Source organism: Anabrus simplex, chromosome 1 (genome assembly GCF_040414725.1).
Source record: "Anabrus simplex isolate iqAnaSimp1 chromosome 1, ASM4041472v1, whole genome shotgun sequence".
Classification (NCBI taxonomy): domain Eukaryota; kingdom Metazoa; phylum Arthropoda; class Insecta; order Orthoptera; family Tettigoniidae; genus Anabrus; species Anabrus simplex.
Genome location: NC_090265.1, coordinates 398,227,417 through 398,242,563, shown reverse-complemented (window position 1 = coordinate 398,242,563; position 15,147 = coordinate 398,227,417). Strand labels below are relative to the sequence as shown.

The 15,147-nt window shown below is 36.8% G+C and overlaps 1 protein-coding gene across 3 annotated transcripts in view; it reads right to left on the bottom strand.

The window, feature by feature from the left end:
- LOC136856844 (ubiquitin carboxyl-terminal hydrolase 2) overlaps nt 1-15,147 on the bottom strand; it is a 434,922-nt gene that overhangs the window by 42,321 nt on the left and 377,454 nt on the right. For all 3 annotated transcript variants that reach the window (XM_067135022.2, XM_067135020.2, XM_067135019.2), the window contains exon 8: nt 4,475-4,553. In XM_067135022.2, the coding sequence (XP_066991123.1) occupies nt 4,475-4,553 (79 nt within the window). The remainder of the gene's footprint in view (nt 1-4,474; nt 4,554-15,147) is intronic.

Here is a 15,147-nt window from a genome sequence, read left to right as displayed (position 1 = left end):
ATTCCAAGATCACGGGTTCAAACTCTACAGAGGTAATTGGATTTTTGAAGGACAGGAAGAAGTGCGTGATATACGATGTTGGCATGTGGAAGTTCTCTGGTGACACATTACTTACCACAATTAATTAAAACTCGGCCATATAGTGCCCAGCAGAAATTCGATAGAGTAAAACAGAACATCAAAAGTGGCATCAAATGGTCTTAACTTAAAAATGAGTACAAAATTTTTATTGTTCCACCTTCTCAATACTTAAAATCATTTAATGTTTATCAAAATATTACAATATAATAATAACCAACAGGATATAATAACAGGATGTTTTGATAAACGTTAAATGATTTTAAGTATTGAGAAGGTGGAACAATAAAAATACTGTACTCATTTTTAAGTTTAAGTCTTAACTCAATACAGAACCCAACCATGAAGTTTATTACTTTAAAATCAAATGGTCTGCACACTATAACCGATGTCTAACAACAATTATTATTATTACTGAAAATTATGAATAGAAATAGCAAAATTGTAGAAACATCACTTGATAAACAACTGGGTGAGTGTCAAGCTGGATTTCAAAAAGGTAGATCTTGTTCAGAACAAATATTCAACTTAAAATCCATAATTTGCCATAGGATATTGAATTCAAAGGACATTGTTGTGATTTCTGTTGATTTTAAAAAGTCCTATGACTCGGTTGATAGAGAAACCATAGACAAAACAATTCGTGAACTTGGAGTGAAAACTAAATTGGCAAACCTAATAAATGAAACACTTACGACACAATTTCTAAGGTGAAATTTATGGGCGAGATATCAAAACCTATTAAGATAAATACAGGGGTAGGCAAGGTGACGGTCTGTCTCCCCTTCTATTCAACTGTGTTCTAGAGAAAATTGTAAGAACTTGGAATGTAAAGCTTAAAGAACACAACATTTTGCCAGTAACTTTGGAAAAAAAAAAAGCACTGAAATAAATTGCTTAGCATTTGCAGACGATTGTGCTATATTGTGAGAAAACCTAACAAGTGCAACAACACAAATCAATCTCTTGGAAGAAATAGCCAATAAGACAAGTTTGAGAATCTTCATAGAAAAAACAAAATTGATGACAAACATCAAGAATGCTCCAAAATTTTCTCCAACAGATACTGGTCCAGTGAAAACAGTAACGAAATTCAAGAAAATGGTTTAGACAAATCTGCAGTAGAAGAAAGAGTACACAAGGTGGAAAGAGCATATGGTATCACAAAGAATTTTATAACAAAAAGTGTCTATTCAAAAGTCTTAAAATAAGGCACTACACTACAGTGGGGAAACTGGAATGCCTATATGCAAGTAAATGCCTGGTACTGCAACCTTTAGTGGCATCGTAGTCCTAATTCTTATCAAGTTCCACGTTGGACCAATAAAAATATAGGTATAACCATCACGCTGCACTTCCTCTCAATTTGCCTCATGTTGTAGTACTAATTTAATATGTTGTTGCCCGCGCTATATTTCCTCTTAAATGCTACTAATTAACTATACGAAATCGGGGACGGATATACAGTTCAAGCGCGGTGGTTGCATGTCAATGTTTAGTCAGTATCTCAGGGTAAAAACATCTATATATATTCAATAATACTATCTACCTTCGCAAGTTCTGTTGAAGAGGGTGTATTTGTTCAATAAGTTACTCATTTTCTCCGAAATCCTATCGTAAAATCAATATGAGCCTCTAAATATACCATGACTCCGAAATACCAGTCTATATATTATCTTATAACTAATCTTCCTATCTCTACCTTGGAAAATAAACGCTTAAATAATCTTAAAACTAATTTATTAGCATGCCAATACTATAAATAATAAAATAATATCAATCTCTGGTAATAGAGGAAAATAAACTCAAATATAACACATTATCATTCTTGACAAATCAAATTCTTGAATTAATACAATTAAAATTGGGTAGGTTTCATTAATTCGTTTGGGCATTAATTATTATTTCTTTCCTTTAGGTCTATTTGGAGTCTTCTTTGGGATTGGTTTGGAAATACGTATTGACTTGTCTGTGGCATGAGATAAGTAACTCCTTTCCAACTATGGCTTCAAAATGCCATCTTGAGTAACAAAAAAAAAATAAAAAATATATATATAATCCTAACCGTCTTAATATCAATTCCAACATCCTTATATTTTAAAATATGTGCCAAAATAAAATAAAATATCTTCATTTACGAGTGCCATATCCATGTTCATCAATCGTCATAACCTGCCAAAATCGTACAGATCAATTAAATATTATGTGCATTTTCAATTAAAATGACTCCTTCTACTGCCTACTAATTGTACCATTTTCAGGTTAAAGCGTGCTCCAATACTGTATATTCACTATGTGAGACAAATATATTACTAGGCGACTATATCTCTTTCCCATATGCACTTCAAACACATGTAAATTACGATCAACCTGTCTCCATATTTCATTTAAGTTCGACCAATCGACCATCTAACCTCACTGCTATACTTAATATTCACGTATCTAGGCCTTAATTCCACTGCTTGCCTCATTTTCAATCACAACATAACCGTAGCTAAGCATAAATTCGCGCCTCTTTCATTCAATCGTTTTTTACACAATAACTATTCAACATTTCAAAACACCAACAACATATTATTATTCACGCTTCTAATTACTGCGCTTCCTCCGCATACAATCAATATCTTTACTCAACTTCTCCATAATGACTACTACGTCGCAGTAAAACACTTCTTTTACCTCAATATCTATTCATAACACCGCAAGCTGCTACTATTTATTCCAATTCTTCGTAAATATGAACGATATTGGCCTAGTTAGTCGATCTGGTCATTGGGTAGCTTAGGTTTATTATATCTTTATAAACTGGTTCTTTCTTGGTTTTCTATATTGCCTAAATAATGTTCTTTGAATCTTATAGATGGGTTATTCGTATTATTTGAGGAAATCTGGCCACTTAATAAGTTAGGATAGGCCTTATTTACGAATGCCGTATTCCGACACCTCTTCTTCAGCACAGTACTTGAAATGTATTATACGTGCTTCCCTGCAGTTTTTACGTAGTTTTCAGTAGTTTGTTATTGGATTCTTCCCTCGTACGGATTCTAGTATGGTTGTATTGATTATAATAGCTGTTCTTCTGGTTAGGTAATCACAATTTATAGTTCGTTTCTGGTATAATCTTTTCGCCAAAGTAGATAATAATAGAACGTTTTTCAATATTTTTTTTTACGTACAATGGTTCATTTCTCGTAGAGTTTCCTTTCCTTCTCGCCAGGCAATGCCTCCTAATTGCGATCAACTTGTCATAAAAGGTTATTCCGTGCATTCTCAACGCTTGAAGCTGATCTGTGCCATCTTTCTTCCGATCTATCTTCATGTCAACTGACGTCAATTGTAACGTAATGGTACAGTACTAAACTATAGATAAACTTGAGGTACTAGAAAGGAGAATCATGAGAAAAATCTTAGGCCCTGTGAAAACAACAGAAGTATGGAAATTAAGATCTAATGATGAAATATACAGGAAAATAGAAAACATAATAGAAACCATAAGAAAAAGGAGATTGCAATTTTTTGGACATATTTACAGAATAGATGATGTCAGATTAACAAAAAGGATTTTGAAATACCTTTGGGACAAAAAGGCAACAACTAGCTGGATTCAAGAAGTAAAGAAAGATTTAGAAAGAAATAATATAAGACAAGAAGAAACTATGGGCAGAAACATTTTTAGAAAGAGGGTAGTAAGCATGGAAGGATTCCAGGAAGATTGAACAACATGGTGTGAAGTGGTCCAAGGACAGAAAGAAATAGCATAGTGAAAGGATGAAAGAATATTGGAAGGAACAGAAGAGAAATAAACAAAGTATGAAGAACTGAATTGGCACGTGGTCCTTAGCAGGCCTCATTGGAATGAAGAAGAAAATTGTTTACAAAATAAAATAAGCAAAGACTATACAAAGATTTTGAAAAATTAATGAATTAATGTTTTTAAAAGTATCATGTATCCATATGGAGTGTGAATCATGTGTGCTCAATCAACAAGACAGAGTTAGAGTAATAGAACAACTCATGAATAACAGAAGTCCACAAGACAATCCCAGGAAATGTAGAAATAAACAAGGTCATGCTCACTCCTGGAATTTATATCACACATACCAGTATAACCACAATATTGTTCAATATACTAATATTTAAAGATAGGAAAAGCAATACAAAAATTGACAGTCAGAACAGTCAATTGACAATTTTTAAGTCTCATGTAACAACTAATATAATGGTCCCAGGAACTGAACACCATTCCTGTCCACATTGCACAAGCTGAGTTTGCTGTATCACATACCTAGTAACAATAAAACATACATGGTACTGAACAAGTTACCAAGTATCACATTATTCATGCAAAAACAAACTATACATCAAATAAAGAGAGGCATGAATTAAGAAAGGATACGAAGTACAAGTATCTTGGGAAACTTCTGAATGGTAAAACTCTTCGTGCATTTACGCCGCATCTGACATTTTGAGCAAGTCTGCAAAACAATTAATGTATTAAAAATTAAAGAGAACATAACATTAAACTGTAACATCTAATGATATTTAAATATAATTAAATATAAACTTTGTTATTAAAAAATTAACCAGTACTGTCCATTAATAAAAAATATAAACTATTCAATGTGTAAGAATGCAGTTTGGATTTTTAACAAAAGGCTGACCATGACTGTCTTGCTGCTCACCTAAAAATAATCAATATTAATAATATTATTCTGAAGAGTTTAAAATCCATCAAGAATATAAAGATAAGTTCACTGTCAAAACCATTTTGCAATTTAATAATGATGATGATAATGATGAGATAGTTGGATAACATCATGGCTGAAATGTGTGCTGTGAAGAGAGATCCATGACAGACCCCTATCAAAGAGACATAGCAGAACAGCAGACCCCATGTAATGAGACAAATGCTAGGCAAGACGACCAAGCAAAGTTTCCTTTAGATACATAATTATGTTTTCTTCTTAGCAATGTGATCATTGAGCTATCCTCATGTCATCTTCATTAAATAGCCTATGTTGATAGTTTAGTATCATCTTGACTGAAAACAATGCATCCCTCCAGAGTGGAGCAGTTGGCAATTCGTCAGTGAACACTCAGAAGTTTTTGAGACCTTCTTTATTTCATAGATATTGGCTTCGTTTAGATTTCTCTCTTGTATTATGAATGCATTTGGAGGAACATCCAGTCCTTTCGAGATCTCATTCACTGTTGGGCCATGTTTCCACATTCGAAATCAGTCAGTAATGAGACAATCGCCACTGATCTCCATTTTGGGCTGTCGCTGAGTTGGCAGATTCCCTACCAGTTGTTTACCTAGTGGGGGCGGGGGCGAAGGGGGCAGTCACCCCCCCCCCCCCAACTTTGTGGAAAAAACATTACATTTTTATTTGATTTTAGCCAGCTGAAACTAGGAATTATAAGATTTTTTTTTTAAAAAAAAGAAGCTACTTGTACAATATTGGATATTTCTCAAACATCTCCCTTAGTAAATTATTCCAATCCCTAATTCCTCTTCCTATAAATTAATATTTTCACCAATTTGTCATCTTGAACTCTCTTTATCTTCACATTATGATCTTTCTTACTTTTAAAAACTTTATTCAAGCTTATTTGTCTACTAATGTCATTCCACTCCATCTCTCCACTAACTGCTTGCAACATATCACGTAGACGAGCTGTTTGTCTCCTTACTGTCAAGTCTTCTCAGCCCAAAGTTTGAAACATATTTGTTACACTATGGTACTCTTTTGCTAGAAAACACCCAGAGCAAATTGTGCTGCTTTTCCTTGGATGTTTTTCAGTTATAATCCTGGTGAGAGCACCACACACCAGAACCATATTCTAATTGGGAGTCTTACCAGTGACTTAAACACAACCCTACATCCTTACTACAACCCCTGACTACCCTCATAACCATATGAAGAGATCTTTAACCTTCCTGTTAATCTGGATTACCCCAATGAGGATCATCATCATCATCATCACTTTCATCTTCTTCTTCCATTACAGTCTCTGTAGGACCACAGGCAGCTTTGTCATGGTTTGGGGTTTCTTCTCCTCTCAGAACCTCTTCATCCTCTTTCTCCTCCTCTCTCGTTCTTCAGCTGATATTTTCAGTATCCTCTTCTTTTGTCTCCCACATTGGTGCTTCTCTATCCTGTTTCTCTACCTTTCTCTGTCATGAGTTCAGGCATACTGGTTGCTGTATATTCATTTCTCTAATTCTCTGTCCCTTCCATCTTGATCCTCGTCTCAGTCCAGTCCTTCTGGAGTTCAACAAGCCACTTAGTTCCTGTCTTTCCTCTCATCCTACCCGTTGTCTCCCATACTCTTCTATTCATTCTCTCCATGTTCATCCCGATCACATTACCACCAGTCGTTTGAGTCTTATTTCTTTTGAGATCATCCTTGTGTTTCGATACTGTTCATCCCTTGATCTTCATTCCCATCTTTCACCTCCTCTTCTTGGACTCTGTATCTTCCGCAGGACTTTTCTCTCTTCTTTCTCCAGTTGCTCTGCCCCATACCACCTTAGTGTCATCGTCTCAGCCGTGTACAGTACCGCATCCTCACTGTTGCCTTTTAGTACCTGAGCTTTGCGTCTGTTACGTTTCTTTTATTGTGCACTTCTCCAGTCGCAAGGTAGGTAGTCCTCATCATTTTCACCCTCGCTGCTTCTATTCCATCCTGTTACATATTCTCCAAGGTACTTAAACTTTTCTACCTTCTGCATGGTGCCTTCTGGCAGTAGCGGCGATTAGGGGGAGGGGCGGAGGGCAACCATTATTTTCTTTAATTATTGAAAAAATTATTAGCGGAAATACACACAAAATATCGTTCGTCGCGACTAACCGATTTGTAAAGCGCCACAGCAAGTAGTGGAGACTTTGCATGTGCTGTGAGGAAGGGTTGCAGGGGTTTTTTTTTATTTTTTGCCAAAGTCCCCTGAGGTATGATTCATCCGCTTGCCATGCGCATTCGTCAGTCTGGTGTCTGTTAGTTTCTTAGTGTGTAGTCAAATAGTAAAACATTTTTAATAGTATAATCATGCCATACTTCTATTTAATTGTAATACATATATTGTTCCCTTGGTGAAAGTTTTATTATGTAGTATTGAATCAAAATCTCAAAAAAACTATTATTACCACACTTAAGTTAGTAAACTGTCAACCTTTACCTCTCTGTCAAAATTTGATATGAGAGCATAAAAAGCTCACAATTTTTTAGCTTTCTTTTTTTCCAGTTTTAACCTATAGAGTATATCCCGCCACCCACCACCACCCCCATCCCGTGTATCCCCAAACCAGGACACTTTTTGTTTTCTCTACATTTTTGTCCCCCACCACCACCACTTCTAATTCGCAATCGCCGCTACTGCCTTCTGGTGTTTTCCACTCGATCTTGGCTGATGAGGTAATCTAGATTCGATTGTGTGATCCATTCCATGAGCTGAAAAGTAAGTTTGTTGGGACGGCTCGTGGTTGTTCAGTCTTGCAACTGAGGCTGTTGGTCCCAAAAGTTGTAATCAGTCCACCCCTAACATGAGGAACAGACTTCTTTGGCAGCTGCCCCTAACCTGGAGTATAAACACCACCTGACAGATTTCAGTGGCATTTCCTCTGGAGAGGGTCCATCGCTCTCTTAAAGGAGCTCATCCATCTGAAGCCATTGGCTCCCTTAGGGAGTCAGGTTATTTCCCACCACCCAACACTTGGTGAATCTCTCCTTATATAGAATTCTAGATACTTACAGTGATCCCCACAAGCTACTTCCCCTCCATCAACAATGTAATTAAAATTGAGAGGACTTTTCCTGTTGGTGAAACTTGCAACCTGACTTATCACAACATTTACCATCCAATGTCAATCTCTCAACATTGTTGAGGTTTTTCTGCAGTTACTATTAATCCTGTAACTTATTTATTACTTTATACGGTATAACAATCTGCAAAAATCCTTAACTGAGATTCCAGTTCTCTGCTCATATATAAATGTGGTAGTGAATACCGTTTTAAAGAGGATGTACAACTAGGCAACAAACCTCCATAAGAAAACGTAAAGGTCCAATAACATTTGCCATGCCGAACCCCTTCTTAATCATTACAGGATAACATGATACAATAAAATCTCATTAAGACGTTTCTGCAGGGGACAAAGAAAGAGAATGCTATAAGCGAGAAAACGTACTATTGAATATATGAATAAAAACTATTCAACAGGGATATGTAAACACTGATATGTTTTTTGCGACATGCATGCATTTTACATTGTGTATGTATGGGTGCAGTGAAAATTTAGGCGAGAGAGCAAATACAACAACCTTTTCCACTAGGACTTATTAAATAATAGCAGTGTATTAAAAGGAGTGTACAAGACCAGACAACAAATATGAACAAATTTTCATGGGGGTCCATAAAGACTGAAACACACTACTGTCACTTCACGTGAACTCGTGCCGAGCCGAGTCGGCATGGAGAGGAGGTTAATGATGTCACTACATGAGGCGTGAAGACGGAAACATACTGTCCTCTCGTTCACAGATCACAGTATACTTCATCCAATAGTACATCCAGTTGTCTGTGCTATTTCTGTTGCCATGAGTACGATGGGTACATGAAACTAATTTGCGGAGGGAAGAAAAGGGTCAATACCACAATTTACTAAGGGAGCTAAATGGGCATCCAGAAAGATTTCAGATGTACTTCAGGTTGAACAAAGATGAATTCAACTACTTACTCATCAAGGAAGAAATTGTTGGCCGAATTGCGCCCTGCATTTGCAACTGATTCAGAAGAATCCTACACAGGAGGCTTTTCAGATATGAGAACATTAAAAATAAAAATAAAAAATTACTTCACTGAGCTCGATAGCTGCAGTCGCTTAAGTGCGGCCAGTATCCAGTAATCGGGAGATCGTGGGTTCGAGCCCCACTGTCGGCAACCATGAAGATGGTTTTCCGTGGTTTCCCATTTTCACACCAGGCAAATGCCGGGGCTGTACCTTAATTAAGGCCACGGCCGCTTCCTTCCACTTCCTAGGCCTTTCCCATCCCACCGTCGCCATAAGACGTATCTGTGTCGGTGCGACGTAAGGCCAAAAAAAAAAAAAAAAATTACTTCAACTTGCCTGAAGGTTCTGTGCCATCACAATTCTCAATTGTTCATCGTGGAAGAATAAATTGAACAAAGAAGAAAATAACTGTGCAGTAGTGAATGGATTAAAGAATAAACATTTATTCACCGATCTCTAATTCAACAGGATAATTTGTAGTTTTAATTTGTGTAATATTTAAATTTATCATTATCATCATAATCATCATCATAATCATCATCATCATCATCGTCGTCATCATCATCACCACAAGTACAAATGTGGCCTGTTTTCAACAACTGAATGGCTATAGTACCTGTGATCTTTAATTCCTTTCCTATTTCGTCCCAAGCCTCATGCCGCATTTGCCAGTTTCTATAGTTAATCGAACCTGTATCATACAGATTCTCATGCAGCCGCACCAATTTCTTCCATATCACTAAAAGAAACTGCTTCTATTCACACCTCACGTTGCTAGATATGTGCTAGAGCAGAAAAATGTGCTCTGCGAGAAGAGCGCTGTCACCAGATTCTACGTCACAACGAAGTCAGCCGACGTGAACAGCCGTGACATGAGTGCCGTGTGATCACTCTACATTTCATACAGTGTGGAAAAGGCATAGCACATCTTTCTGGACAGGTTCGATTGCATCACGATACGTGCGAACTCACGTGATGTGACAGCAGTGTGTTTCTGCCTTAAAAGTGTCGACGTATTATTGCATATCACACTCTTTCTAAAACAAATGTTAGCTGAAGCCTTATATTTCGGACTAGTGGGTTATTAAACATTGTTTTCTGGTTACACTCTTCAAACCATGAATTATTTGGAGGTTAACTCAGCCATGTGCGAGAGAATGACTTCGATCACCATCTTGAATGTGCCAACTCTTCAACTTGCTTTGATTGAAGGTGCGAGTTTTGACATACACGCCACCGCTGAAAGAGGAAGAAGCCTGTCCACTTCCTGGATTTTAATTTCGCCTTAGTTATAGTAAGCAATTTCTCGAATTTTTCAGTATTCATAACTGGGCTACTACAAGACCAATAAGGACCGCGCTGGTCAACTTCACACGATTATGTTCCTATTCCATAGGTAGGCTAACACACGACAAATAGTTGTTACCCTTTACTGAATCATGAAACAGAGAATTAATTTCTAACTTCTGTATGGAACGAGAAATACAAGCAAACACAGTCTTATTGAGTTACTCAGCAATATCACTGCAAACTGGCAAGCAAAACTGAACTTTTCTGAGACTAACGGTTTGCTCCTCGAAGGTTTAATTTACCCCTGCTTAGTTCAGGAATTCAAGGCCATTTCCCATTTTTTCGCATCTTTTCCCAACCTGCCTCTTGTGGTGAAGGCTGTTATCTGTGTTGGAAATCACGTTCTTTTCACAAGGGATTAAGTACATTTTCAAGGCTAAAAAAAATGTGATTGTACTACGGGGTAATAAAGAAAATGTGGTGTGATAAGCAATGTATTTTTATATAAATTTATTGACGTGAAACAGGACTTCGATTTTACAGCACCATCAACATCATTTGCCAACTCCAGTTTCCTGTGTGTGGTGTACAATTGCCTACCATCTCCTTCTGTCTTCAAACATCTTCTGTTCCAGTACATCCTCCCATTTGTGTCCTCTCTCCTCCACATCTGATCTTACAGTCTCTATCCAGCATTTTCTTGGTCTTCGCTGTGGTCTTCTTCCTATGAGATTAAGGTCAAAATATTTTCTGGCAGGTCTTTCCCTGTTCATTCTCATTATGTGCCCATACCATTGAAGTCTATGTTTCTTTATGACACTGGTAATAGGAACCTTGATACCAGCAACTTTCCTATTCACTTAATTTCTGATCTTGTCCTTTCTAGTAGTTTGTTTCATGGTTCTAATGAGTCTCATTTCAGTTGCTTGGATTCTACTGAAGTCTTTGTTTAGTAGGGTTCATGTCTCTAAACCGTACCTGAGGATTGATACAAAGTAAGTGTGGTATATGATTGTGTTTTTACTTTTTGTGGTATTTTGCAGTCCCAGAGAAGATTTCTGACTTGACTGTAGAAGTTTGATGCTTTCTGTGTCATGCTGAGTATTTCCTGCCTAACAGTGTTGTCTTTCAAGATTGTGCTTCCGAGGTACTTGAAGTGGGAAGCTAATTCGATTTTTACTCTTTCCAGAAATATATTTGAGCTTTACAAAGTGCTTAGCGAAAAAAAGCATCTTAATGAGGAATGTGCTATCGAGATTTCACTGTACTTCAGCTAATATAATTCTCCAAGTTCTATTTTATGGAAATTTGCCACTCATTCAGTTCACTCGTTCATCTAGTCCAATAGCCCTCATTTTTGTCAATAGTCTTCGATGATCTACAAAAACCTTGATTAGGTCAGTTATGATACAGTCCATTTGACCTTCTGAATCTAAAATATCTACTACTGCATATCTTGCTGGAATCTCACAAGTTGAGTCTCACTGGAATAACATTTCCTAAACCCAAACTGCCTTCTATCGAACCAGTTAATAATTTTGCAAATATAATCAGAAAGAATGCCTTCCCAGAACATACATGCAACACATGTCGAGATGACTGGCCTCATAATTATCCACTTCACATTTACCACCCTTTCCTTCGTACACTGGGGCTATTATAGCAACTTCCACTTCATTTGGTATAGCTCCTTCATGCAAATAGTAATAAAAAAAATATTTCAGATTTGGCACAATATCTCAACCAATTGTCTTTAGTATGTCCCTAGAAATCTTATCAATCCCAGCTACTTTTCTAGTTTTAAACATTTGTATCCTCTTGTAAATATCTTTGTTATAATAGGTAAATTTCAGTACTTCACTAGTATTAACCACCTCCTCTACCTGGACATTATTCTTCTATCCAAAAATCTTTACATACTGCTGACTAATACTTCTGCCTTTTGTAAATCTTTACATGGACCCATACACTCCCGTTGTTACTTGATAATTCCGGGAATGTTCTTCCTGGAACCTGTTTCTGCCTTAGTTCCTATACTTACCATAACATTTTTCACTAAAATTCATATGAATCATATGTCTGCCAATTATTCTTGCCATCAAATATTATTTCCTCAGAATATAATTTTTTCAAGTTACATGTTATTGTTTTGTGCAATTATCTCGTAAATTCTTCAGAAATTTTTTGATGCCATGATATATATTTACAATTTGCTTTACATTGCTGTGATACAGTAGGAAAGAGTATTTCCAGTAAATTTAAAAATTAATTTGTTATTTTTGAGGAATGACAGAATAATCACTTACTGTATTAGTAATTTAGGAAATTTTGTTATAACACCTGATTTGCTTGGACGATATCTGGATGTAATTTGATCAACTTGATAACATAGCAAACATTTTTCATCATCATAGTTACATTAGGATAGCTAAAAATTTCACTCAACATCAGTCTAATTATATTGTTCTTCAATTTATCTGCCTTGATAACTTCATTCTCCTGGATCCAAAAATATATTTCTATGCCATGACAACACTTAATGGGCGCCGTCCATCTTTGAACTGAGCACCATCTGAGATGTCTCTTTGCATCTACCACAAGTGAGTTTATGTTTCCAGTGTTATTTCACTTGGCTGTTCCGACTGCTCATACGGGCGTTGAATCAACATCAAAATCTACCACCTTCTCCTTACACTCCTCCTTCCCTTCTACTATCCTCAACATCCGTCAACCTAATTCCCAGGTAACACTCTGCTGTGAACCCTTTCCTCTAGGTGGTGGTGGTGGTGGTGGTGATTATTGTTTTAAGAGTTAGTACAAACTAGGCAACCATCCTCTGTTAACACTAATCAAAGAGAAAAATGGAAGGGGTCCAACACTTCAAAAAATAAAGGTATTGGCCACAGAAAGACAAGAGCTACTAAGGGGTGTGAAAATTAAAGACTCCCTAGGTCTTGCAAAGCTAATACCGTCGGGTCAAAAAAGAACAAGAGTTGACCAAGGGAGGTCGGACGGAATAAATGAAATTGAGGAGCCTGGAGGTCAAATGGACTGTATCGCGATTGACATGTCTAAAGCATTTGATAGGGTGGATCATGGGAGACTACTGGCAAAAATGAGTGCAATTGGACTAGACAAAATAGTGACTGAATGGGTTGCTATATTTCTAGAAAATAGATCTCAGAGAGTTAGAGTAGGTGAAGCTTTGTCTGACCCTGTAATAGTTGAGAGGGGAGTTCCTCAGGGCAGTGTTATCGGACTTTTATGTTTTCTTATATATATAAATGATATGAGTAAAGGAGTGGAATCGGAGGTAAGGCTTTTTGCGGATGATGTTATTCTCTATAGAGTGATAAATAAGTTACAAGATTGTGAGCAACTGCAACGTGACCTCGAAATGAAATGAAATGAAATGGCGTATGGCTTTTAGTGCCGGGAGTGTCCGAGGACATGTTCGGCTCGCCAGGTGCAGGTCTTTTGATTTGACGCCTTTAGGCGACCTGCGTGTCGTGATGAGGATGAAATGATGATGAAGACAACACATACACCCAGCCCCCGTGCCATTGGAATTAACCAATTAAGGTTAAAATTCCCGACCCGGCCGGGAATCGAACCCAGGACCCTCTGAACCAAAGGCCAGTACGCTGACCGTTCAGCCAGCGAGGCGGACGTGACCTCGAAAATATTGTGAGATGGACAGCAGGCAATGGTATGTTGATAAACAGGGCTAAAAGACAGGTTGTGAGTTTTACAAATAGGAAAAGTCCTCTCAGTTTTAATTACTGCGTTGATGGGGTGAAAGTTCCTTTTGGGGATCATTGTAAGTATCTAGGTGTTAATATAAGGAAAGATCTTCATTGGGGTAATCACATAAATGGGATTGTAAATAAGGGGTACCGATCTCTGCACATGGTTATGAGGGTGTTTAGGGGTTGTAGTAAGGATGTAAAGGAGAGTGCATATAAGTCTCTGGTAAGACCCCAACTAGAGTATGGTTCCAGTGTATGGGACCCTCACCAGGATTACCTGATTCAAGAACTGGAAAAAATCCAAAGAAAAGCAGCTCGATTTGTTCTGGGTGATTTCCGACAAAAGAGTAGCGTTACAAAAATGTTGCAATGTTTGGGTTGGGAAGAATTGAGAGAAAGAAGAAGAGCTGCTCGACTAAGTGGTATGTTTATTACAAGTGATGAAAATCATTTTTCGTCCGTATTGAAAGTTTTATAAACTGTATATAGGATAATATCTTTTGTTTATTTCCACCTATTCAATACATTACAAGAAGTTGGCATTTACTTTAAAACATTATTCAGATGAGACATGTTTCGCCTCTCACTGTGAGGCATCTTCAGTCATTATCAAAAACCTTATTATTTTACCAGGCATCTGGTTAAAGATATTCAAAAATGTGTTTGATGATTATAAGAGAGGTAAGATTTACGTTAGTTATAAACATGTTCATGAAGTAACTAAAAATCAAATATATTAATAAAAACATATGTAGTTCTTTGTTGAATAGGACTTGTTTGATTCTACTATAGTAAGAGAAGGTGGCTTGAAGCCGTAGTCATTAATAGATGTCTAATAGATAGTGGAAGGCATAAAATATCAGTTCTATGAGAATATACATTACATTCAAATGATACTAAAAACTAGTGGATTCAAAGGTAGTACATATAAAATGTTCAATGAAATAACTATAGATCTAATAAAATGATAAACACATATGTAGTTCTTTGTTAATTAGGACGTCGTAAGATTGTACGGCTTAAAGCCGTAGTCATTAATAGATGTCTAATACATAGTGGAAGGCATATGAAATCAGTTCAATGAGAATATATAATACAAACAATTGATACATAAAAACTGGTAGATTCATAAGAGGTACATTTAAAAATGAAGGCGTCATGTGACTATAAAAGACAGTTGATGGCTTAAAGCCGTAGTCAAAGTTTGAAATGTAGGTCAAATAACTGCTAAATATATG